Source organism: Salvelinus sp. IW2-2015, linkage group LG16, assembly GCF_002910315.2.
Source record: "Salvelinus sp. IW2-2015 linkage group LG16, ASM291031v2, whole genome shotgun sequence".
In the NCBI taxonomy this organism is placed as follows: domain Eukaryota; kingdom Metazoa; phylum Chordata; class Actinopteri; order Salmoniformes; family Salmonidae; genus Salvelinus; species Salvelinus sp. IW2-2015.
In genome coordinates, this window is record NC_036856.1 from 28,979,693 (window position 1) to 29,007,480 (window position 27,788).

General features: G+C 42.7%; 1 protein-coding gene across 2 annotated transcripts in view; it reads right to left on the bottom strand.

Annotated features, from left to right (window-relative positions):
• Window positions 1-623: 623 nt before the first annotated feature.
• Window positions 624-27,788, bottom strand: part of LOC111976139 (zinc finger protein 644-like) — a 38,285-nt gene continuing 11,120 nt past the window's right edge. The window contains exons 3-10 of one of the 2 annotated variants that reach the window (XR_002878889.2): window positions 13,167-16,244; window positions 12,654-12,861; window positions 12,216-12,426; window positions 11,849-12,047; window positions 8,980-9,105; window positions 6,474-6,579; window positions 2,787-2,852; window positions 1,679-1,767 (exon numbers count right to left, since the gene is read on the bottom strand). Coding sequence is in view for 1 of the 2 variants with exons in the window: in XM_024004895.3 (XP_023860663.1) it covers window positions 1,329-1,767; window positions 6,474-6,579; window positions 8,980-9,105; window positions 11,849-12,047; window positions 12,216-12,426; window positions 12,654-12,861; window positions 13,167-16,230 (4,353 nt within the window). In the remaining variant the exon portion in view is untranslated. Of the gene's footprint in view, window positions 1,768-2,786; window positions 2,853-6,473; window positions 6,580-8,979; window positions 9,106-11,848; window positions 12,048-12,215; window positions 12,427-12,653; window positions 12,862-13,166; window positions 16,245-27,788 lie in introns of both variants that reach the window. The other variant, XM_024004895.3, reaches the window with a different exon arrangement.

Genomic DNA, 27,788 nt, shown 5'->3' on the forward strand with positions numbered 1-27,788 from the left:
CTCCCATCTGGTTTGCGCTTAGTGGGACTATCATTTGTTTTTCAACAGGACAATGACCCAACACACCTCCAGGCTGTGTAATGGCTATTTGACCAAAAAGGAGAGTGATTGAGTGCTGCATCATATGACCTGGCCTCCACAATCACCCGACCTCAACCCAATTGAGATGGTTTAGGATAAGTTGGACCGCAGAGTGAAGGAAAAGCAGACAACGAGTGCTCAGCATATGTGGGAACTCCTTCAAGACTGTTGGAAAATAATTCCTGGTGAAGCTGGTCGAGAGAATGCCAAGAGTGTGCAAGCTGTCATCAAGGCAAAGGGTGGCTACTTTGAAGAATCTCAAATATAAAATATATTTTGATTTGTYTAACACTTTTTTTGGTTACTATGTGATTCCATATGTGTTATTTCATAGTTTTGATGTCTTCACTGTTATTCTACAATGTAGAAAATAGTAAAATAAAGAAAAACCCTTGAATGAGTAGGTGTGTCCAAACTTTTGACTGGTACTGTACATATTGTGTAAATTAAAATCTTATCACGCTGTCTCCTTAAATGTTTGTCAATGAGAATAGCCTCAAAGTAATGGGCAAAGCATTTACCATTATCACAATGCTGAGGTGTGAGTTGTCTCTTTTGGTTTATTTTTATTTAACTAGGCAAGTCAGTTAAGAACAAATTCTTATTTACAATGACTGACTAGGAACATTGGRTTAACTGCCTTGTTCAGGGGCAGAACGACAGATTTTTACCTTGTCAGCTCAGGGATTCAATCTAGCAACCTTTCGGTTACTGGCCCAACGCTCTAACCACTAGGCTACCTGCTGCCCCATTGGTATTGGGTTCAAAGTTCTGACTGACTGCTAAACAGTGTAAAGAAGGAAACAAGAAGACACATTTAACATGCGTCCATGTTGCAATATGGCAAGATTATCTGTAAGTAAAACTTCACTTAAACGTAGAAGAGGTAACTGCACTGCATACATTAGGTAAAAAAAGTTGAGATACAAGGTTCTGAACTGACAACTGTTCTAGCTTCAGCGAATGTTGTTGGCCTTTTTGCATCTCAAGTAGAATTCTCTGTAACTGTAAATTCTGTAACGTTTCTGTACGTCTAAGTAACAAGATCTATCATCTACAGTATCGTATAGATACCGGTCTTATAAAATAGAGAGAAGGGCTAGTAGGTCCATGTGCATATTAAGAAAAACATATATATAGCTTTAGAATATTTGTATTTATCTCTATATATATTTCTATGTATCTATCCATATTTACATGTGCAGGATAAAGATCTAAAGTGAAAATGTTGTAAACAACCCTTTTGCTCAGGAAGCCACTGGAAGAAGCTCCGGAGGGGGCGTGGCCGTGTGCTGCTCCAGGCTGGGGTGCTCATTGGATGAGGGATATGCATAATGCAAGGGGTGCTCATCATGTGGCTCAGGGTGCTCGTGGGTTTCGGGGTGCTCATTGGGCAAGGGGTGCTCCTGCTGGGGAGAGGGGTGATCATGATGAGAGGGGTGTTCCAAGCAGGGGTGCTCATGGTGCTCCAGTGGCTCGTGGGCTGTGGGGTGCAATTTGGACATTGGGTGCTCCAGACAGGGGTGCTGCTGGGGGGGAAAGGAGGACATCTCTTTGTGTAGTCCCAGGACCTCTACCATGCCAGCCCCTGTATGAGGGACACTGGTGTGCATGATGTGTCTTTGTAAGTGCTTGATCCAATCCTCCTGGACGGACAGAGGACCCTGGAAGACCAGGTCACAGAATCTGCATGGGAGAGAGCGCTAGGTTAGGTTTGGTTAAGGTAGGATAGGATAGGCTAGGCTAGGTTAGGTTTGGTTTGGTTTGGTTTGCAGACATATGTATATTATTTAGTAGGGGTGTAACGGTTCACCACACCCACGGTTCGGTGCGTATTGCGGTTTGGTTTCGGGACTGTGGTAAAATGAAATGCCATTCACAATGTTCAGCATTCACAATGTTACTTGCATTGTCTGTTGTGACCAGATTGTTATGTTGGGCCTCTYAAGTTTCCACTCTGATGCTACATTTGTAACCATGTAGGAGGTGGGAATTTACCAGTTGTGAAGTCATAAATACCAGTTGGATGCATTCATGTGATTGAACTTGTTTAGAAATGTTGATTGGCTAATGGCCAACAAGCTGTGTCAACCATACACTAAAAGTAAAGATATCATGCTTGTAAACAAATGATAGAGTTCAAAAACCACATTAATAGATCGCTTTTTATAAATGTTTTGTTGTTGCATATAACTGCTGAAAATGCTGTTATAGAAGCCATTTCCTTAGTAGGTGACATCAGAGGATACCATGTGGGAGAAGTGGGTGCTCAGGATGATAGACGAGTTTCCCACTAGTATATACCAGTTGGAGGGGCGTTAAAGTACATTTTTCTCCCCAGTCATATGTGGTAAATTCCCACTTCCCACTTGATTCGAACGCACCATGCAACTGCCTCCTTCAGTACCAGATATGCACTTGTGAATCTCATAATGAGGCTGTGTCTGTAGCACGGTACATCTACCACTCCGGGGTAATGTGATAGGTGGTCAATACGTGCAATTCWTTGTAAACTTAGGCTTTGGTTTGCTTATATAGAGTGGGTACTACATGTTTTCTGAAATGGGTGCAATGCAAGAGGGAAGTTCATAACGTGGTTCGAGCACTTTCACAAGGTGCTGAAACCCTCTATTCTCAAACTCCGAGAATGGGTGCATATGCGCAGCTATAAATCAAAGGCTGTAAAAAATATAAACATAGCCTACCTATCACTCTTGTAATTTCTTTAGCCCGGTCAGAATCAGCTTTGGTCCGGTCAGAATCAGAATCAGCTTGAATGCAGAGGGGAGACGATGTTGAGTTATTGTATATTTGCGTTTCCGTCTTGGGGTAATATCGGTGTAAATGTGTCAACATATTTGAGCTGTATAGGCTATTCTCGTTGAGTGTGGAAACATACTGTTAACATTGCATCCACAACTCTCTGTCCATCGCCATTGTAATCTACTGGGAAGCCAAAATGTTCCMAAACTGGAGATTTAAACGATGATGGAGGATACTCCAATTCTGGTTTATCGACCCAACCACTCGCCATCGTACAGAACTAGTTCCTCACAAAAGGACAGTATGAAATGCGCAAATTAAGATTAGAATTTTGATTACAACATGTGCATAGGCTCTAGTTGTTTTATCGGAATAGCCTGAAATSTTTTTTGCTTTACTCAAGAGGCAGAGGCCTATAAGCCTAGTGTTTTTATTGCGTAAATATCGTTTTTTAATGTATTCATTAGGGTTCACAGGGCAGACCGAACCGAGGTCCTGGTACCGAACAGTTTGGTATGTACAGTTACACCCCTACTACTTAGTATCTGAGGAGGCAACACTGTTCATACAATACAATATGTGGTGACATGCTCGTCAAACATCTCAATCCAGAATCATGGACATTAATATGGAGTTTTGGGGCCTCCCGAGTGGCGCAGCGGTCTAAGGCACTGCAGTGCTTGAGGCATCACTACAGATCCGGGTTTGATCCCGGGTTGTGTCGCAGCCGGCTGCGACCGGGAGACCCATGAGGCGTCGCACAATTGGCCCAGCGTCATCCGGGTTAGGGGAGGGTTTGGCTGGCCGGGATGTCCTTGTCCCATCACGCTCTAGCGACTCCTGTGGCGGGCCGGGCGCATGCACGTTGACACGGTTGCCAGTTGTACTGTGTTTCCTCCGACACATTGGTGCCGCTGGCTTCTGTGCAGGCCAGTCAAGTTCTTCCACACTGATCTTGACAAACCATTTCTGTATGGACATCGCTTTGTGCATGGGGCATTGTCATACTGAAACAGTTCCCCAAACTGTTGCCACAAAGTTGGAAGTACAGAATCGTCAAGAATGTCAATGTATGCTGTAGTGTTAAGATTTCCCTTCACTGGAACTAAGGGGCCTAGCCCAAACCATGAATAACAGCCCCAGACCATTATTCCTCCTCCACCAAACAGGTAGCGTTATCCTGGCCAAACCCAGATTCGTCCTCGGACTGCCAGATGGTGAAGCATGATTCATCCCTGAAGAGTGGCGAGCTTTACACCACGCCAGCCGTCGCTTGGCATTGCGCATGGTGATCTTAGGCTTGTGTGCGTCTGCTCGGCCTTGGAAACCCATTTCATGAAGCTCCCAAGCGAAGAGTTATTGTGCTGACGTTGCTTCCAGAGGCAGTTTGGAACTCGGTAGTGAGTGTTGCAACCGTGGACAGACGATTTATACGTGCTACGCGCTTCAGCACTCRGGGGGTCCCGTTCTGTGAGCTTGTGTGGCCTACCACTTCGCGGCTGAGCCATTGTTGCTCCTAGAAGTTTCCACTTGACAATAACAGCACTTACAGGTGACTGAGGAAGCTCTAGCAGGACAGAAATTTGACAAACTGACTGTCAAACTGACAGAAACTTTCTGTCCAAAAATGATGCAGAAAAAATTATTCATGCTTCTGTCACTTCTAGGTTAGACTACTGCAATGCTCTACTTTCCGGCTACCCGGATAAAGCACTAAATAAACTTCAGTTAGTGCTAAACACGGCTGCTAGAATCTTGACTAGAATCCAAAAATGTGATCATATTACTCCAGTGCTAACCTCTCTACACTGGCGTCCTGTTAAGGCAAGGGCTGATTTCAAGGTTTTACTGCTAACCTACAAAGCATTACATGGGCTTGCTCCTACCTATCTTTCCGATTTGGTCCTGCCGTACATACCGTACCACGGCGTACGTTACGGTTACAAGACGCAGGCCTCCTAACTGTCCCTAGAATTTCTAAGCAAACAGCTGGAGGCAGGGTTTCTCCTATAGGCTCAATTTTTATGGAATGGTCTGCCTACCCATTGTAGAGAGGCAGACTCGGCCTCAACCTTTAAGTCTTTATTGAAGACTCATCTCTTCAGTAGGTCCTATGTTGAGTGTAGTCTGGCCCAGGAGTGTGAAGGTGAACGGAAAGGCACTGGAGCAACGAACCGCCCTTGCTGCCTATGCCTGGCCGGTTCCCCTCTCTCCACTGGGATTCTCTGCTCTAACCCTATTACAGGGGCTGAGTCACTGGCTAACTGGTGCCTTCCATGCGTCCCTACGAAGGGTGCGTCACCTGAGTGGGTTGAGTCACTGACTCACTGACTCAACCCACTCACTGACGTGATTTCCTGTGTGCCGTGGCGGTAATCTTTGTGGGCTATACTCGGCCTTGTCTCAGGATGGTAAGTTGGTGGTTGAAGATATCCTTCTAGTGGTGTGGGGGCTGTGTTATGGCAAGTAGGGTGGGGTTATATCCTGCCTGTTTGGCCCTGTCCGGGGGTATCGTCGGATGGGGCCACAGTGTCTCCTGACCCCTCCTGTCTCAGCCTCCAGTATTTATGCCATAGTAGTTTATGTGTCGGGGGCTAGGGCCAGTCTGTTATACCTGGAGTATTTCTCCTGTCTTATCCGGTGTCCTGTGTGAATTTAAGTATGCTCTCTCTAATTCTCTCTCTCTTTCTCGCTTTCTCTCTTTCTTTCTCTCTCTCGGAGGACCTGAGCCCTAGGACCATGCCTCAGGACTACCTGGCATGATGACTCCTTGCTGTCCCCAGTCCACCTGGCCGTGCTGCTACTCCAGTTTCAACTGTTCTGCCTGCGGCAATGGTACCCTGACCTGTTCACCGGACGTGCTACCTGTCCCAGAACTGCTGTTATCAACTCTCTAGAGACAGCAGGAGCGGTAGAGATACTCTGAATGATCGGCTATGAAAAGCCAACTGAYATTTACTCCTGAGGTGCTGACCTGTTGCACCCTCGACAACCACTGTGATTATTATTATTTGACCCTGCTGGTCATCTATGAACGTTTGAACATCTTGGCCATGTTCTGTTATAATCTCCACCCGGCACAGCCAGAAGAGGACTGGCCACCCCTCATAGCCTGGTTCCTCTCTAGGTTTCTTCCTAGGTTCTGGCCTTTCTAGGGAGTTTTTCCTAGCCACTGTGCTTCTACACCTGCATTGCTTGCTGTTTGGGGTTTTAGGTTGGGTTTCTGTACAGCACTTTGAGATATCAGCTGATGTAAGAAGGGCTTTATGAATAAATTTGATTTGATTTGTTGGAAAGGTGGCATCCAATGACAGTGCCACTGAGCTCTCCAGTAAGGCCATTCTACTGCTACTGTTTGTCTATTGTGATTGCATGGCTGTGTGCTCGATTTTATACACCTATCAGCAACGGGTGTGGCTGAAATAGCTGAATCCACTAATTTGAAGGGGTGTCCACATATCTTTGGCCATGTAGTGCATATTTTAGAACTGATACATGACCATTTCACAGTATTAAAAGGGTAATCCAGGATATATTTGTGTCTTGTGGCCACAGGATGAAACGCACAACAGATCAAGACACCAACAAAACCAACAAGTGACAGAGAAGCTTGTTGTGTTCCTACATACCTGCAGGTGAGTCTGTACATCTCCTCAACAGCAGGTGGGAGAGCTGAGAATAGTTTCTTCTTTGGTCCAGCCCTCAACCTAGGCTTCTTCTGTATACAGGAATAGGCTGGAAAACACAGACCATCTCAGTACAGGCCAAGTCAGTACAGACCAACTCATTACAGACCAACTTACTACAGACTTACTCCGTACAACTCTGAAGACTGATTGACACCAGGACAGAGAGTCACAGGTTGTGTCCCAAATGGCACCCTATTCCCTATATAGTGGACTACTTCTGACCAGAGCCCTACCTATATAGTGGACTACTTCTGACCAGAGCCCTACCTATATAGTGGACTACTTCTGACCAGAGCCCTACCTACATAATGGACTGCTTTTGACCACTATAGTTGAAGTCGGAAGTTTACATACTCTTTAGTCAAATACATTTAAACTCAGTTTTTCACAATTCCTGACATTTAATCCTAGTAAAAAGTCCCTGTCTTAGGTTAGTTAGGATCACCACTTTATTTTAAGAATGTGAAATGTCAGAATAATAATAGAGAGAATGATTTATTTCAGCTTTTATTTATGTTTCATACACTGCCCAGTGGGTCAAAAGTTTACATACACTCAATTAGTAGTTGATAGCATTGCCTTTAAATTGTTTAATTGGGTCAAACGTTTCAGTAGCCTTCCACAAGCTTCCCACAATAAGTTGGGTGAATTTTGGCCCATTCTCCTGACAGATCTGGTGTAACTGATTCAGGTTTGTAGGCCTCTTTGCTCGCACACGCTTTTTCAGTACTGCCCACACATTTTCTATAGGCTTGAGGTCAGGGCTTTGTGATGGCCACTCCAATACCTTAGCTTTGTTGTCCTTAGCCATTTTGCCACAACTTTGGAAGTATCTTTGGTCATTTCCATTTGGTAGACCCATTTGCGACCAAGCTTTAACGTCCTGACTGATGTCTGAGATGTTGCTTCAATATATCCACATCATTTCCCCTCCTCATGATGCCATCTATTTTGTGAAGTGCACCAGTCCTCCTGCAGCAAAGCACCCCCACAACATGATGCTGCCACCCCCGTGCTTCACGGTTGGGATGGTGTTCTTAGGCTTGCAAGCCTCTCCCTTTTTCTTCCAACATAACGATGGTCATTATGGCCAACAGTTCTATTTTTGTTTCATTAGACCAGAGGACACTTCTCCAAAAAGTACGATCTTGTCCCCATGTGCAGTTGCAAACCGTAGGTAGTCTGGCTTTTTTTATGGCGGTTTTGGAGCAGTGGCTTCTTCCTTGATGACGCGGCCTTACAGGTTTGTCGATATAGGACTCGTTTTACTGTGGCTATAGATACTTTTGTACCTGTTTCCTCCAACATCTTCACAAGGTCCTTTGCTGTTGTTCTGGGATTGATTTGCACTTTTCGACCAAAGTACGTTCATCTCTAAGAGACAGAACGCGTCTCCTTCCTGAGCGGTATGACGGCTGAGTGGTCCCATGGTGTTTATACTTGCGTACTATTGTTTGTACAGATGAATGTGGTACCTTCAGTAGTTGGAAATTGCTCCCAGGATGAACCAGACTTGTGGAGGTTTACAAATTTTGGCTTTGTCTTGGCTGATTTCTTTTGATTTTCCCTGATGTCAAGCAAAGAGGCACTGAGTTTGAAGGTAGGCCTTGAAATACATCCACAGGTACACCTCCAATTGACTCAAATGATGTCAATTAGCCCATCAGAAGCTTCTAAAACCATGACATCATTTCTGGAATTGTCCAAGCTGGTTAAAGGCACAGTCAACTTAGTGTATGTACTTCTGAGCCACTGGAATTGTGTACAGTGAATTATAAGTGAAATAATCGGTCTGTAAACAATTGTTGGAAACTTTACTTATGTCATGCACAAAGTAGATGTCCTAACCAACTTGCCAAAACTATAGTTAGTTCACAAGAATTTGTGGAGTGGTTGAAAAACAAGTTTTAATGATCCAGCCTAAGTGTATGTAACGTCCAACTTCAACTGCATATATGGACTACTTTGACCAGAGCCCTACCTTACATAATGGACTACTTTGGACAGAGCACTACCTAATAGTGGACTACTTCTGACCAGAGCCCTACCTACATAATGGACTACTTTGGACAGAGCACTACCTATCTAATGGACTACTTTTCGACCAGAGCACTCTACCTACATAATGGACTACTTTGGGGACGCAGAGCACTACCTATATAGTGGACTACTTCTGACCAGAGCCCTACCTACATAATGGACTACTTTGGACCAGAGCACTACCTACATAATGGACTACTTTGGACCAGAGCACTACCTATATAGTGGATTAATTTTGATTAATTTTGATTTTGAATTCTGGTCAAAAGTAGTCCACTATATAGAAAATAGGGCGCCATTTGGGACACAATGTTCTGTACATTTTCTACAAGGAACATTCAATACTGTAATTTCAGAAATGTGCCTTTATTTTCTTGATTTTTTTTACCAGGCTTAGAGAACTTACTTGTTCCTTCCAACATGGCAACCCTCTTCCTGCGTGCGTAAGCGCGAAGATGATTGGACAGGCTAACAGCACTGGGGAAGGTTGTGTTACAGTGAATGCACATCTTCTTATTAGATTCATTTCTCTCTGGAAAGTGAGACATGTGAAAGGGAAAGAGAGACATTTCAAAAGAAAGCAAAGCACACACAAGTTCAGTTCAAAATGTAAAATATGTTCCAAACACTCCTTAACAACACTTTTCTTGCAAGGGAMTGCCTTTGAAATAGTGTCAAGAGTATAGCATTTTATTCAAATGCYCCTAAGCCTCCGGATTACCTCGCTCCATTCGTTTTTTACTTCATTAACAGTTATCTTCCATTAGAGACATTTTGTTTGTTCAACTTCTACACACATTACATCTAAATAAATTGTTTGGTTTCAGGGTCTTTGATGAGCGTCTTTGACAAATATAATCTGGAGGTGAGTTGAGGTGACTGTAAGGAAAAATCTGAAGAAATATGGCTAAAAGTGACAACAGAGCACATAGAGATGAACATGAAGTAAAACTGCTATTCCCTGAGTGCCAACACCTCTCCCTCCATCTGTTTTCATATGGGAAGGATCTGTTTTGCACTCTGCAGTTGGAGATGTATTGTTGAGAGTAATGTTTATCACAATCTAAGGACTCCAGKGTGCCTATTTTCACCTGGGTTTAGAATTTGATTTAGGCTATGATAAGAAATTCATACTGTGCTGATTGTGTCAATATTGCACATGAATTACAATAGTTTTGCATGTCACTACAGGCTACATCTAGAGCATGTTAAATCGTAAAAGCGTTTGATTAGGAAAGGTCTCTCTGTACACCCTTTAGAGCAGATTTGATTGGATGACAAGCCCACACCAAGTTTCTATGCAGGCTGTCCTGAAGCTACTGGCAGTGGTGTGAAAATTATAGCGACAGCTTCCCATTCATTTCACACCTAATAGGGGGGAAAACATCTGCTACGGAGGTGTTTTTTAACCATGACAAGCCACTAAAGGTTATTTAAATTACCTGCAAATCGTTTGCAACAATTGCATGTGCAAAATGAATCTCTTCTTGGTTAATTAACTAATGTCCTTAAAGAAGCTTAAGTATATATTATACAGTATTCTCCCCACTGTATGTGTTAAATCTCCATTTAACATAACACTGATTACACCAAAATGGCGTAAAAGCCTTAGTTAGATGATTAAATCTGAATGTCAGAGTCAGTCTATTCTCCCTTTAAGGTTTCAGCTTTCAGCTATAATGTAAAATTTAACTATGACATTCAACAATGTCAGCCACAGAACGGCCAATCATTAGAATTGAGATGGACATTAAAAAAAATCCATATTTTTTAAATATATTTTTTGTTGTTGTATTTTACCCCCTTTTCCCTCTCAATTTCAATTACGATCTTGTCTCATCGCTGCAACTCCCCAACAGGCTCAGGAGACGCGAAGGTCGAGTTATGCGTCCTCCGAAACATGACCACCCAACCGCGCTCCTTAACACGCGTCCGCTTAACTCGGAAGCCAGCTACACCAATGTGTTGGAAGAAACACCGTTCAACTGACGACCGAGGTCAGCCTGCAGGTGCCCGGCCCGCCACAAGGAGTTGATAGAGTGCAATGAGCCAACTACAGAGCCGGCCCCCCGGCCAAACCCTCCCCTAGCCCGGATGACGCTGGGCCAATTGTGCTGCGCCCTATGGGACTCCCGGTTACAGCCAGTTGTGACACAGCCTGGGATCGAACCCGGGTCTGTAGTGATGACTTAGACCGCTGCGCCACTCGGGAGGCTCCCATATCTGATTTAGACATCTTTATTAATCTTTCTGCGAAACGGACGGAAACTGTTATTTGGACAGAGATTAAACAAAGGTGTGTAAACACAGCTGATRTGCTCCCAGAACCACATCAAAAGGACGTGACAGGTTTTAATTTCAATTTCAAAGCCAATTTATTATTTTTGTGTGCGTTACAATAATACTGTTTCCTGGTGACTTCAAGGTTGCTGACAGAAGAACAGACAGAGTACTGGGGTATTATGATGATGCTCACATACATATTTAATGAAGCTCAATTTGAATGACATTTTGTGATTTAACATGAGCGCCTGTAAACAATGAAAATCTGTACAGGTAATAAAACACACAAAACAGCTGCGGAACAAGACAAGTTTGTGTTTCATTATGGCAAGCTGATCTACTGTAATTGGAGGGTAAACTACTATCTTAACTCTGTATCATTGCACTCAATAAAACTATTCTAAAGATCACCTAAAATAATCATACCTATCTGCAAAGGACTAAACTGATCAAGCCTATGAATAATAATAGAACACTGTGAAAAGAACAGACTGGCGACCCAATTAAGCTAATAAAGCTGTCTGTCACTTCTATCCATCATGTATCTGGCATAACTGGCTTTCTTGTCTTCTTTGATTCTACATCACTTGAAACAGACTGATMATATGTCATATATGTTTTGCTGTCACAGAGGGGCCTTGTTGCACTACAATAATCAGTACCATTAAATAAAATATATTTGGCAGATAAAGTAACTCTGTAGTTTTTAACTGTATAGTTTTTCACTCTGTTACTTCGCAGAAAACAAAAAAAAAACATATTTTGGCTATCTAGGTCCTTGTATCCACTGTTCAAAATCTAATCACAATAAAAAAAAAAGTAGTATTTTTTCTGGTCGCTAAAAAGACATGTAAAAAGTAATTTTCAACCTTACCATGATGTCACCAATTTTGAAATGTTACAATCTCAACCTCTGTCTCATAACAGTTCTGAAAGTGCTCTAAAATGCTGATATTCTGATTTGTATAGAWATTCGTTGTGAATCTGCTTACCTTGGGCCCAGTGTGGTTCCAGATTGCTGGCCTGTTGGTTCTGTCTCTCCTCAAACCTCTCTTTGGTCACAGTAAAGTGATTCCTATCTGCATCATACGATCTGCTGTTATCCCTCAGCTGCTCCTGCTCCTTGTCCAACTTCCTCTTCCTCAGCAGCTCTACTAAAGTGCCCTGGGAAGGTTCCCTGACCCCTCGTATCTGTAATAATAATAATATTAATTACAATAATACATTTTACTTGAGTCTTTCAAGATACCCAAGGACACTTAMAGAATAAAAAAAGATGTAATTATAAGCAACTTAACTAAGAGTAAAAGTACATCACACAAAAGAACATAGCATCAAAAAACAACACAACAACTGTACCTCTATACTCTTCCTTTCAGAAAATAACTCCTCTCTCTTAAATTCCTCCTGCCTGGGTGTAGTTGCACTGGGCCCCCATGAAGTAGAATTGCCATCCTGGCCTGGCTGGCAGCCATGTTGGATCTTCACTGGGAACCCTGTGGGTGTCAGGAAGAGCCCATCACTCCCGATGAACTTCTGGGAGATGATTGGTCGAGAGAGGAACTGCTTCCTGTTCAGATTTCAAATGAAACACAACAATGATATAGGATACACTAGTCACAACATATAGCCAGAGAGGTACATGAAAAAGAACAATGACATAAAAGTAGACAAAATGAAAAATACATTAAAATGAAGACAAATTCAAAATAAATATATAGCTGATATAAGATAGAATATTCTATTACATCCCTAAAAGGTGTAAACAGTAACTTGTGGAGGAATTGTTTACAGTACCTGTTGAGGGTCTGGAGGATGTTCTGGTGTTCCTGCTCATCCTGTAGCAGCTCGTTAAGGATACACACTGGACTCTTACTGGTGCTGGTGCTGGTCTTCCCTATCCGCTTTAGATGGCCCCTCACATGATTGGAGAGGCCCGTGTTGGTATCGAACCAGCCACAGCACAAGGGACAGGTGTGCTCCGCCTGAGACTCCGGCTTCTCAGCTGTAACATGAAGATTAAAAAAAGGTTTTAACACAATATCTATATTTACATTAACATTTTAGTAATTTAGCAGACGCTTTTACCCAGAGCGATCTAGGTAAATCACTATGCAACTTTGTGATAACTCTGAATATTACACACTATCTATAAAAGAATAACATGACACACTTGACTGTGAAAGAAACAGTCACAAATATTGTTAGATGTGATTACAGATTACTTTTATTACATATTACCCTATTACAGTACAATAGGAAACAATAAGTAATTGAATAAAGACAGGGAAAATATAATAAGTTGCTCACCTTTTTTGATCCTCCGTGCCACAGAGGGGATCTTCCTGCGTATGCGTGGCTGTCGGTCCTGTGAAGCTACCTGCTCAGGTGACACCACGTGACGAGCATCATAACTCAGCCCCACCCTGTGCAGGTGCCCTCGCACGTGATTGGACAAGCCCACCCCAGACTCAAACACAGCAGGACAATAGGGGCAGGACTTTCTTTCTGACCCAAATGGAGGGGAGACGTCATACTCATAGGAGAGACTTTGGTTGTGTGTTTTGGTGGTGGTGGGTGACTCCGGAGAATCGTCACACACTGAGCTTTCTATACACTCCTCTTTGATGATAAGCTTCTGTATGTCATCGCTGTCATACTCCCCCTCCTTGACTTCAGTCTTTTCAAAATGGTGGTCAGCCTGAGTAGCGTTCTTTTCAAAATGGCCGACATCAGCAGCAGGTGCAGGATCTTCTTTAACAAAAGAACCCCTCTGTCTGCGTATGAAGTAGCTACGGGCGTAGGGGTTCCTCTCATTCTCACTACTATCCAGGAAATTGGCTGTAGCCTCGCTGGTGTAGGCACTAAAGTCATATGTGTCCTCATAATCATCATCTTCTGTGTCTTCAGGAGTGGTAGTCTCTTTTAACTTTGGGTTCAGTTTTGGAAAATCATTATCAACCACCTTCTCCACAGTGTTGCGGAAGGGTGTGGACATTTTTCGTTTGGATGGAGACTTTCGGGTAACAGCTTGGGGCTCTGACTTCCTGCAGGTCAAGTCTTTGCTATCTCCCTGACTCTTGTCAGAGTCATAGCTATGATTTAGCATCTGGCCTGTTTTAGCCGTCTTGGATGTAACCAACACATCTACATTTGAGGGATATTTTGTCCTTTCTGAGATTCCTGAAATGACATGGTTGTATTGCTGATTGTCTTCCTCAACATAAGGGAGACCTGTTGTCACGTCTATTTTCTCTGTTGGTTTGGGAGATAATTTGCTTGGCTTGTCGCTCCTCCACATAGATGGTGACAGCTTGTTTGTTGAGCTGCCAAGACTGTATTTGAACTGGGAGGCTGTAAGATCTTTGTAATACTTCTGTGCGTCTGCTTTGTTTCTCGTGTAAAAGTCAGCTACACTACCAGACCAAAAGGGCAAATCTGCTCTTTTCCAGAAAGCAGGCTTTTTAATACAGAACTTTTGCTTCAGCTGTAGTAGTTTTAAATTTGCTTTTTTGGACGGGCCAGCTAGCCTATATTGATCTTGATGGTCAGATGCTTTGTTAAACGGTGGACTTTCACATTCATCTTCACAAAACTGGTGTATTAGGTCACAATGGCTTTTCAGGTCATTTTGACTTTGGGTGCTGAAAGGGCACACTTTACAGTGAAACAGAACAGATCTTGATTCATTATCTTCATTGTTATCTGTAGGAAACTCTGACTCCTCATCTTTGATCATGTTCTTGTATTTGTACTGCAGTGTGTCACAGTGTACCGCGTACAGGTGTGCTTCAAGCTCCCGTTCTGTCAGGGCCATGTGGTTGCACTCCTCGCAACAGTAATAACGTTTGTCCTTCTCATGTGTCTTGGCGTGCTGGACAAACGTCTTGGGGCAGTTGGTCCCGAACACACACTGCGGGCACTGCAGCTTGGCGTTCCTGCCTTCGTCTCGGAGTTTGTTGAGTCCCTGGATCTCCTCCATAAGTTTCTCCCGTCTCTCCTGGTGGATAATCATGTGCTTGAGGAGGGAGTTGCGATCGCGGAACGAACGCCCACACTCCCTGCATATAAAAGGCCTTGGAACGTTCTCATGGTGGCCTATCTGATGATTATGCCCATCTAAATGATACATCATATGTCTATGCAAATGCCTTTTCTCCTTGAAATTAACATTGCACTTTGTGCATGGGAAGAACGATGGTTCTTGTTCGGATTGCTCTGTCTTTAGCTGCTTGGGCTTTCTACTAAAGAGGGAGTCGGAGTGATTGTCTTCGTGGCAATCTGCTCTTATAATCAGTTTCTTGATGATTACAGGACTGTCACTGGGATGCTCTTGACATGAATTCACAGAAGATTGTACATCAGCCTTTTTACAAGGGAAATCCTCATCATTTATGTTGGCGATGTCAAAATCCTCGTCATCATCTTCCTCCTCTTCAATATGCCACTTTTTGTAGGTGTGATTCGAGCTGCTGTTGTAAACTTTTTCAGGAGAGCCTGACGTACCCACCAGGTGTATTTTACGCTTCCTCTGTCTTTGGCTGGTAAGCTGAGGCATCACTCCCACTCCCGCAGCGTTTTCCTGTAAGCTGCTGTCAACGTTACGATTGTTCCACAACACCCGTATGAGCTCTTTCTGAGAATCCCAGTGTAGTGAGTCAGCCCCGTCAGAACCGTCCGACGAGCTCTCAGAGGACTCTGTGGTGTTTAAGTCCCATATAGATCTAGCTCTAGCCTTGACTCCCTCAGCCGTCCATATTTGGTTAATTGGCGTTTGGTGAGGCTGTGGACTGTGGTCTGACAAGGTGGCGTCACGGGCCTGGTAGGGCAGTTCAGCCTCACTCTCCCCAGAGTCAGATGGTGACGTGTTGTTGGCCTCTGGCTGCGTGGTGGCTAGTGTTTTCAGAACAGGCCCTGGCCCTGCTGGGTTCTTCAGGGCTTCTGATTGAAGCTCACTGGGTGGCGGTAACACCTGAGGGCTTGTGTCCCTCCCTGCTTGCCATAGTTGGGCGTCCTGGGCCTCCACCAGGACAGTGTTGGGCGTTGTGCTGTCTTTGTTCAGGCCACAGCTCTCCTCTGAGTTAGGGTGTGAAGCAGGTCCATTAACAAGTGCTACGGAAGGTAGTGAATGGGCTGCTCGGGCTGTGTGGGGAAAAGCAGGGACACTGCTGGGTACAAATGGACTGGGCTGTGCTCCATTTAAAGGGTTTGGGAGTCTGTCAGAGGACAGCTGCTCTGACAACCTTGCAGCATTGTTCTTAAGGGAGGATGTGTGACGCTGTAATGGCTCCTGAGTGGCAACGGAGCTGTTACACACTGRTTCCACCACATCTCCTTCTTTGTCCTCTTGTGCATTTGGCTTTATATCAGCCATCTCCCCAGTATGTTCTGAGAAGAGAGAAACAGAGAAAAAKCACCAAATCAGCTTAAAACATACTCAATAATTTATATTGTGTTTTGAGGGCTAAAGGCGATGAAAAATTGATGATTAAAACAAGTCTAAATGTGGCAAATGGAAATATATACAGCCCAACCCATAACACTTGTATTGGTTCAAAGTCAAAATACAGGCTAATATTATGTTGAATAACAAACAATTATTATTCCTTATACACACAGAAAATCAGTCAGTGTTCAGTGTCAGCTCTGCCTACTTTCTCTCCAATTGTTCCACACAATGAGAGATTCATCCACAATACTCTTCTGATCGACTCTCTGTTACTGCATTATGATTTTCCTAACACCCTCGTCCGCCACTTCTCTTCACAACAAACCCCAAACCCTGCTGTTAGCCCCAGATACCCCGGTGAGGGCTCTTAATTACCATAGCACACCTCTGGGATACAACCTTCCTGTTCCTCCCCCGAACGCTCCCAGACGCCTGCTAAAATTGACCAATTTCCATGTGAACAAAGTAGACTTCCAATGAGATCATACTCAGTCTTAGCACTCTGTGATGGTGCTAACACGGGTCCCAGCACGACACTGTTGTTGCTCCAATCCTGACAAATTGGCATGCGYCGGGCTACACAATCTGTCTGTCTCACATACACTCACACAAACACACGCATGGAAACACTCACTCACACATACACACAGACATAAAGAGATATAAACACACATACATCTATAAACACACACACCCATGAACACACACACACACAAACATTAGGGTTGGGAATTGCCAGGGACCTCACGATATGATATTATCACAATAGTTAGGTGCTGATAAGGTATGTATTGCTATTCTCACAATTCTCATGATTCTATACGTATTTGATGCGATTTGATGYTCCAAACATATTGCTCACTGTAGGTTTATGAGAAAACAAGTTTGATCAGTCAGAAAAATAAAATGCTGAAAACATGTTGGCAAACTATTTAAGAAGATGGACACCAAGCTATAGGATGCAAGAGTTTTGCCACAGGTGCAGCCAACAAATGTATACTTTGAGTCAAATACCGATATAATAAAAAATAATATCACAATATGTCTCGATTTCCCCCCCCCCCATCACTAACAAACATATAAACAGCAATCAACATTTGACAGATTGCTAAATGTAATATAGACTCAACTGTTGAACATGTTAATCGTTAAACAAGCCACTTAAAAGAGTGAAAATACATGAATAAAATCTTCTAATATTTAACACTCTTCCCAGCCTTGTAATAGCCAAGCTGTGAGACTGAGGCGAGGTGATGTATTTTACAGCTTGGTACAATGTGAAGTGTCCAGGCAGGCTTGTTGTAACCCAAGCTGATAGACATAGACTGCATCCCAAATGGCACCCTATTCCCTATTTACTGCACTACTTTTGACCAAGGCCGATAAGGGCTCTGGTCAAAAGTAGTGCACTTTATAGGGAAAAGGGTGCCATTTGAGATGGAACTATTGTGTAGTCTACAATGTATACTCAGTGGATTTGACATGATCCAGTGTTGGCTGCTCTCTGCAGGAAGCTACGTCGCTAACAGTGGTAAATTCAGTGTTAATGAGTGGCTTCACTGTTACCACCTCTGAGGTAAAACCTTCCGAGCTCCCTATTCCCTCCGTCTGCTGTGGTGTTACTGTAGGGGCTTGGGTTAGCAGGGAGGGAGAGGCAGAACAGACGCTCTGCATTTAAAGCTAACTTCACTGCTACCCCCCGAACAGCAGGGTGGCAAAGCCATCAGAATATGATTTCAGCTTTAAAGGCTCATTAGTGGGGCTACTAGCATGCGATATGACTCTCTCTCTCTCTCTCTCTCTTTCTGCTCCATATATAACAACCACAAGCAAACATTCAGGGTTCAACAGGGATGCGATTGAAAAAAATGTTTTTGCTTCTATTTACTTCACTTTGTCAATGTTAAAAGGCTGACTTTGCCTTTCTGGAAGCTATTTGCAAGGATTATAAGCTTAAATACATTTAAGCCGTATGCATAGATCGATCTGTATCTTATCAATGAGATGTATTACCATTAATCCAGCTCTGCATCATTCCTCAAGACATCTTATATGAGAGAATGTTCAGTAATCATTATGTTCTAGAATTCTCTGAAATGGAACGTTTATGTTCAGCCAAATTCTACTGAAGGAATAACAAGAGCTCTTACTGAAACACCTCCCAGATATGTATAATATGTTACTTGGCTTTTTCTTTCTTTCTTTGACTATTTTTTTTACGGGTCTATCAGCACTTTCAGGAACACTCGTATAGCACCTTATCTTGAGGTTTGTACAGAAGAAAAAGGGAGGCGATAATTGCATATTATCATTATTATTCTGGATTCCCAAGATACATAAACCTTTCTGAGATATTTAATAACCAGCTTGTCTCAGCGACCCATTATCTTTAAAAGCATTGTAGAAAAGCATTTAAAACTTTAAACGTCTTACTCTTGACCCTCAGCAAAACCTGCAAAAGAAATATTACATTTATTACATTTTTTATTGCAATTTTTTGTTACAAATAGAAAAATAACGAAAAGATCTTTGTTGCGCCATTCATCACCATATTTATCATAATGTCCAGGAAATGGCTAAAATATCATGTGAACAGCCTGAAAACATCACAAAACAAAGAGTGCCAGGCTAGCCAGTCTTAAACATCAGTAGAGAATCAGTGCTAAAGGCTTTTGAGTTTGGGACTAGTGTCCAAAGGAATTCCCTCTTCCCAACCAGGACCAGTCAACCAGACCAGTTCAACCGCTGGAGCTGTCTGGATAGATCAACAGACAGCCACCCATCCCCATGTAGCATGTCTCTGCCTCTGCCTTCACTGGGAGAGAAAACACACATCTAAACAACAAGGGGGGCCGGCGCTGCCCTTCAAGTACTGCAGCAGCTCCACAACTTCCTCAGCTAATGGGAACTATTGATTTATTTGACACATAGTGAATTTATGAAGCTGCCTCTCAAGTGTGAGTATCAAAACCCACGGATCAAAATAAACAGGCAGAGATTCAGTCGGACTCTTCAGCACTCCCAATGAGAGGAGAGCACAGCACTGTTCTCCTCAATGCCACAGTGAATAGGAAAGGCTTGGTTCAGTTCATATTCTGCAGTGTGGTCTAAAGCCTACAGTTAACCAATAACCACATAGACCCAGCGACACCAGATATTTTTGCTTAGAATGGGGTAAGCTTTTGAGGCATTTAGAAGTTATATACTTTAAAAAATGATAGTTAATATCACAGACTGCTCCTTTACCCAGACAGACCCATGCAGAGACACAAGAGAAACAGGCCCAAAAAGATTAGTGGAGCCTACAACCCTCATAATAACACAGTAATAATAACACAGCTATTCAGCAACTACTGTAAATGTAGAGCTCACAATTATGAATTTACAATAAATTCAATGGTGCTTGTATTCATAAAGAGAATAAAGTGGGCAGTTTCATACGTCAAATCAAATGTTATGTGTCACATGCTTGGCAAACAACAGGTGTAGACAAACAGTGACATGCTTGCTTAAGGGCCCTTCCCAACAATGCAGAGAGAAAAATTGAAAATAATAGAAAGATAATAACACAAGGAATAAAAACACAATGAGTAACGCTAACTTGACTATACTGTATACACGGGGTACCAGTACTGAGTCGATGTGCAGGGGCATGAACGAGGCAATTGAGGTAGATCTGTACATATACTGTAGGTAGGGGTAAAGTGACTAAGCAACAGGATAGATAATAAGCAGTAGCAGCAGTGTGATGAGTCAAAAGAGTTAGTGCAAAGGGGGATCAATGCAGATAGTCCGGGTAGGTATTAGGTTAACTATTTAACTAGCTATTTAACAGTCTTATGGCTTGAGGGTAGAAGCTGTGCAGGGTCCTGTTGGTTCCAGACTTGATGCATGACGTTTGTACATGACATGACGTTTGGCTTGATTAAGTTCATTTTTATCATCCAGATAGCTTGTCAACAAAAGGTCATCTACATCATAATAGCATCCCCTGTCTCTAGAGGGATTTTGGGGTATGATTATGTATGTATGTATCCTGATTTGGGGTGTGATTATGTATGCCTGTATCCTGATTCGGGGTGTGATTATGTATGCCTGTATGCTGAGCAGACGCACTCAGTCTTGTCAGCCTGAATCATGGTAATGTAATTACACAAAGCCTTTGATAACCAAACAATGTCATCCCCTGCTAGAGTAAAAATACATGTATTTGACTCAAACAGTTCTAATGAGAAGAAATGCTTTAGTCACAAGTGCACTACTTTTGACCAGGGCTGACAGGGCTATGGTCAAAAGTAGTGTACTATATAGGCAATAGGGAACCATTTGGGACACAGACACAGTTATAGATTAAAATGATATATTAATAGCCTATGTTCTAAAATAGGTTGTGGTGTGTATATTTGGACTCAGTAAACAAAGGTTCAGAAGAATGTAAGAATAATAGAACATGCCTTGAGCTTTCTTTCTATTCTATGGAACAATAACAAAAACAGAGAACAAAACGCTGATTACACACCATGAAGGCAATAGTGATGTAAAGTTGTGGCAATGTTGAGTGGACTCAAATTCAACTAGCCAGAAACGCTCTGAAAGCAAGCCCCGAATTTCACTAAASAAAAGAATAATACATCCTGCCGGTAAAAACCAAGTGGGCTAGTTTCATTTCACAGAGTTAAGACTAAAGAGCATGTAAAAAAAATACACCTTKCACCAAACCCTCAAACCTTGTCATGCGCTTTTCTCTAAAAAACAGAAAGAGAATAAATGAAATGGCTGTGATGGTAGATTTACTGATGAAAAAAAGGTGTAGAGAGAACATTGGGAGTGATAAAAGAGGACAGGGAGCGAGTGACAGTTGGGTTAAGACAGAAGTCATGTTCAATAGCAGGTAGCAACATCAAACGCTTGAGTTCACAGGGAACCTATGCAACCTTGTCTAGCACGAGGCTTTTCTGTTGTGTGGAGTAGATTATATCTGTTCAAACTGCTGACATGGCCTCATTTTCTGCCCGTAGTGTTAGAGAGGGGATTAAACTATATCAACTTTGAAGCTTTAAACAATACCTTTCAAAATTAAATGGATTAAGGGAGGGATGTCTGATGGGGATTTCCCTGGGCTTTGTTAGTTTTAAACTTCTCTCCTTTTTAAGAAGAAAAAAAATCTTAGGTCTGAGGTTTTTTTCAAGCATTCATGTGACCGTTTTAGTGAGTTCTCTCTCTCTCACAATGAGGAGGAGACCAGGGCCAGTGGCGACAGAAGAACAGCTACTTTCCCTATGGGCTCTGGTCAAAGGCAGTGTTCTATATAGGGAGTAGGGTGCCATTTGGGACACAGTCACTGTGAATACTACAGCAGACAGATGGTTCATGAACATCATATCTGTTCTGTTTAGATACACACAAATACTGAGAAGAAAACACTCACTGGCTAAGTCCCAAATGGCACTGTATTCCCTATATACAGTAGTGCACTACTTTTGACCAGAGTCCTATGGCTCTAAATGGGGAATAAGTTGCCATTTGGGACACACCCTAACCAAAGCATATCGCCGCCACACTCATCTACTCGGCTGGTTCTGGCAAGCTGTGCAGTGCTGTTCATGCCTGTTGAAAATGGCACATTTCCATGTACTACTGTGTTTGTTGCATCCTTCATGACATGAGCTGTTGATTCATATCTTCTCATCTGTTTTGAATGTGTGATGTAGGCCTAGATATAGAATGCATTGGTAGCTTTGCTATTTTTATTTATTTATTTTATTTATTAGTTGTATGGGTTTTGGCTTTTAATAAATGTGAGAGCTCACCATATATAAATACTTCGGGGCTATATGCATGATACAAGCAATTGCTATGATCATGATCGGGCATGCTCAGATTGCACCCTGTCTTTTTGTTGAGATGGAATTATATAAAATATAGGCCTATAAAACTTTGTCACTGCCACTTTTCTGTAGTCAGACACGTGACCAATCACATGAAAGAGATGTCAGTGTCAAACTCCTCTCCAAACGGAGGACAGGCTCCTCTCTCTGCCGAGTGAGCAGGCATCAGCACGCTTACATCTGGAGGAATGTCAAGCATCGCACACATCAGGATGAAAAACCTCTCATTACCTTTCTTTAAAAACATAATATGAATATCTGKCTCCGTCAGTCGTACAGAGTACRTRGCAAGGATGGATCAGGCAGCAGGGGCTATAACAAGGACCTCTCACTAGCTAGCTACAGTACAAAGCAAGCCAAACTCAATTGATTCAGCATTATTCATCATCAGTAGAACAGAGCATTGTCCCTCATTTAAAGTACTTTATACTTTTAAATCTGTGTGTTCTCCGATAATATTATTCCGTTTTAAAATACTTTCGGCAATTAGTGTATTCTCCAGGTAAAGAAYGTGTAATCTAGCAGGTCGTTAGAGTGTTGTTAGATTGCTACACCTACTGTGTGGCAGCTGAACTGAACTATATGGCTGGCCAGAAGTGGGGATGTGGTCCTTAGTCCTAGGCCCATAAACAAGAAGTAAATGATCTGCAAAGTCTAACAATAATAATAACAACTGCCCATGAACTGTTCCTTGTTCGAAGGAAGGAAAATAACTTTCCCCTTCCAAGCAAACAATAAAATAATAAAAAACACATAGATATAGCTAGGGATACAAGTAAGCAAACACAAACCTTTCCAATCAAACATAATTTTATTTATTAACCTTTATAATCTAACCCACAATGCACTCTGGGTGATCAGAGACACTGAGCAACTTGAACGCACTGACCCTGACAGCAATGGGATTCCCTCTTGTCATTTCTCAAGGTCCACCTATCTAAGCTGTGCATACAGTACACACACATATACACCGAGACTCACACACAGACCTCTTCCCCACACACACACACACACACACACACAACACACACACACACACACACACACACACACACACACACACAACACACACACACACACACACACACACACACACACACACACACACACACACACACACCAATATGATTATTCAGTGGTGCTTGTCAATTGCACCTTTCCAGCGTGGATCAAAGAGTGGCTTGCACAGGGATTCCTGCACCAGGACCAGTCATTAACATGGGCCTGCCACTCTACCAGCCCAGCCTCCAAATAAATCAAAGGGTCGGCCGGGGAAGAAAAGAGGCTAATATTTCCTCAATAACCCCAGAGAGGCTCCATGGAGAGATGCAAATTGCCTCCCAGGAGACCCCAGGGGGATGTGGAGGACAAGGGAAGCTGGCTGGGAGGCACCGCACTGGGGAATCTAATGAGTATAATGGTAAACGTATACAAGGAGAGGTGGAGTAGGAGGAGAAAGCCCTCTCTATTCATACCAATTAATATAATCTTATCAATGGAGGTACACCGTGGAGAGGTGGGGTGGGCTGGCGTCTACCGTCTAACCCTTAGCCACTGATCACAGGCGAGGGTTTGACACACACACACACACTAAGATACACACACATAAACTCTCTACACACACACACTCCCCACGTCCATCCTCTGAGTATGTGTATTAATCAACACAGACTAGGCCCCGGTCATTAAMCCTATGGGAGGCTGGTCAGGCCTGGGGGGTTTAAGGAGATTTTAAAAACCTCCCTCCCTCTCATTTCCAGATCAAAAGAAATCAGAGCAAATCAAAGAGGTTCACAAATGTCCCTTTTTTGACGACTGACTGACCCCCCCCTATTGTTCTGAGATCTTTTATTTTATTGTAAGGATGTAGCAACATTACAACTGTACTAAATACCATTGTAAGTAGTCTTCTTCCACCTGCTATCTGTGATTTTAAATATAGATTCATAAATTATAGACAGAGCTTATGGCGTCTATTGCTAATGCATGATATGACTATAACATGATATAACTTCATGTATTATGCTGCTGTAAGCGTGATTGCATCAGTTTGTGAGCGTTCAGAAAAAATATCCACAGAATACTGTTTTCGTGAAGGATGATTTAATCTTTCATTCCTTTTATTTAATTTGTTAGTTTGTTCTTTTCTTCTCACTAACTTTCTGTTTTATTAACCGATGCTGTGGGATTCATTTCAAGTTGACTCTTTAAAGACTCAGTCAAATGTTCGCCAGGCAGTGCTTTCATCAGATTTACTCACATTGAAATCCTGATTTGGAAGCCCTAAAAATATTTGAATCTCTAACGATTCGGTTTATTACAGTTAAATACTATTAATCACTATCAATCAGTCAAACATGCAGAGTGAGAGTCTGAAACTATAACTTATAGCTCGTTCAAAATATTTGAATCTCTAACGATTCAGTTTATGACTATCAATCATTACTCTCAACCAGCTGAACATGTGTATCTGTAAGACACACTCCCTTAATCGCTTTCTGTTTAAATATGTATTTTTATATCTTTACATCAATAGAGCAAGATATGAGTAATAAAGTAGAGATTGACCAAATCCTCAATTACCCCAACAAGTTATCTATCAGATAACTGAGTACTGGTTTGAGCTAACATTAATCTATGATTGTCATAGTCACATGGGAGTACTTGTCAGATTTGTATCATGAGAGGTATATTACTGTAACTTGATCATGTGTATAACTGGACCTCTTCCAATACCAACAGTGACCAACAGATGGCCCTGCTGCAGCCTTCCTGTCCTGTACACACAGGTGGACTGGACACAACACTTCACCGGCAGAAACTCAACACACAACACAACACTAGAAGACTGAACTATGAAAGGCAAGATACTGTGTACTTCATGATGTTATATATGAGCCACTTTATATGGATATACTGTATTCTAGTCATGGCTCATCCTATATAACTACTGCTGTACACACCTTATCTATTCATATACTGTTCATACTGTCTATACACACCACTATATATATTTATTTATATTCCGGACTCTGACATTGCTCGTTCTGATATTTCTCAATTTCGTTATTTTTAGATTATGTGAGTATTGTTTTTTTTGCTAGTTATTACTGCACTGTTGGAGCTAGAAACAAGCATTTCGTTGCATCTGCGATAATGTCACGATCGTCGTAGTGAGGAGACCAAGGCGCAGCGTGATGATAATACATCTTATTTTTAATAACGTAGAAGACTGAACAAACTATACAAAATAACAAAACGAACGTGAACGCTAAATGACACGAGTGCAGACATGCAACATCACATAGACAATAACCCACAAAACCAAAATGGAAAATGGCAACCTAAATAGGATCCCCAATCAGAGACAATGATAAACAGCTGTCTGTTGGGAACCAATTTAGGCCACCATAGACCTACATTACCTAGACAATACCAAAACCYCATAGATATACAAAAACCCCTAGACAAGACAAAAACACCRATACCACCCTCGTCACACCCTGACCTAACCAAAATAATAAAGAAAACTGAGATAACTAAGGTCAGGGCGTGACAGATAACATCTGCTAATCTGTGTACGTGAACAATAAACATTGATTTGATTAGAATAATAMCTGTACCAATGATAAAAAATATATTGTTTTACTCCTGTCTTCATAATATCAAACACGTATTCCAAATATCTGAGTAGGATACTGTAATTTACCAGGTAACAGTCCTTCAATGCAATTTTTTAAAGATTTGTAATATAACCTCTGCAGTCAGAATAATGAAATTCCCAGCGGTTCTCAGCGGCATTAGTATGGACAGCTGACCATGCAGCGATCTTACCCCTCTTAAGAAGTGAATAATACTCAAATCAGAACAGGACTTAGTTTAAGGGAGCATTTGCACTGCCCTAAAAATGGCATACAAATCCTTCAAAAACATAATATGAAAAAATGTCCCTGATCTATCCTTTTGAAGGTCATTTATAAACAATTTATAAATCAAGCTGGCAGGAATTTACATTTAAGTCATTTAGCAGACGCTCTTATCCAGAGCGACTTACAAGTTGGTGCATTCACCTTATGATGTCCAGTGGAACAACCACTTTACAATAGTGCATCTAACTCTAAGGGGGGGGGGGGGGGGGGGTTAGAAGGATTACTTTATTCTATCCTAGGTATCCTTAAAGAGTGGGGTATGTGTCTAGAAGGAGCGGTGTGTGTCTAGAAGGTGGGGTATGTTGTCTAGAAGAGGAATGTGTCTAGAAGGAGCTGATTAGATGAGGATTTGTCTCCCTGAGATGGTTGAGAGGAGAGAAAGGAAGGTTCATCACTATGTAACAACTAACCATAAGTATAACAGTAGGCTCAGAAAAGCAGGAAGCACCAGTGACTAGATCAATTATAAAGTGGTCAGATGAACAGATGCTAAGCTACAGGACTGTTTTGCTAGCACAGACTGGAATATGTTCTGGATTCCTCCAATGGCATTGAGGTGTACACCACATCAGTCATTGGCTTCATCAATAAGTGCATCGATGACGTCGTCCCCACAGTGACCGTACGTACATACCCAACCAGAAGCCAGGATTACAGGCAACATGCACACTGAGCTAAAGGCTAGAGCTGTCGTTTTCAAGAGCCACCATAGTGCCTGTGCCCAAAACACTAAGGTAACCTGCCTAAATGACTACCCAACCGTAGCACTCACGTCTGTAGCCATGAAGTGCTTTGAAAGGCTGGTCATGGCTCACAACAACACATATCCCAGAAACCCTAGACCCACTCCAATTTGCATACCACCCCAACAGATCCACAGATGGTGCAATCTCTATTGCTCTCCACACTGCCCTTCCCACCTAGACAAAAGGAACACCTATGTGAGAATGCTATTCATTGACTACAGCTCAGCGTTCACACCATAGTGCGCCGAAAAGCTCATCAATAAGCTAAGGACCCTGGGACTAAACACCTCCCTCTGCAACTGGATCCTGGACTTCCGGAAGGGCCGCCCCAGGTGGTAAGGGTAGGTAACAACACATCTGCCACGCTTATCCTCAACACAGGGCGCCCTCAGGGGTGCATGCATAGTCCCTCATGTACTCCTGTTCACTCATGACCGCACGGCCAGGCACAACTCCAACACCATCATTAAGTTTGCCCATGACACAACAGTGGTAGGCCTGATCACCGACAACGACGAGACAGCCTTTAGGGAGGAGGGAGAGACCTGGCCATGTGGTGCAGGACAACAACCTCTCCTCAACGTGATCCAGACAAAGGAGATGATTGTGGACAACAGGAAAAGAAGGACCGAGCACGCCCCATTCTCATCGACGGGGCTGCAGTGAAGCAGGTAATAGAGTTTCCAGTTCCTTGGTGTCCACATCACCAACAAACTAACATGTCCAAGCACACCAAGACAGTCGTGAAGAGGGCACGACAAAACCTATTCCCCCTCAGAGACTGAAAAGCTTTGGCATGGGTCCTCAGTCCTCAAAAGGTTCTACAGCTGCACCATCGAGAGCATCCTGACTGGTGTCACTGCCTGGTATGGCAATGCTCAGCTTCCGACCGCAAGGCACTACAGAGGGTAGTGTGAGAT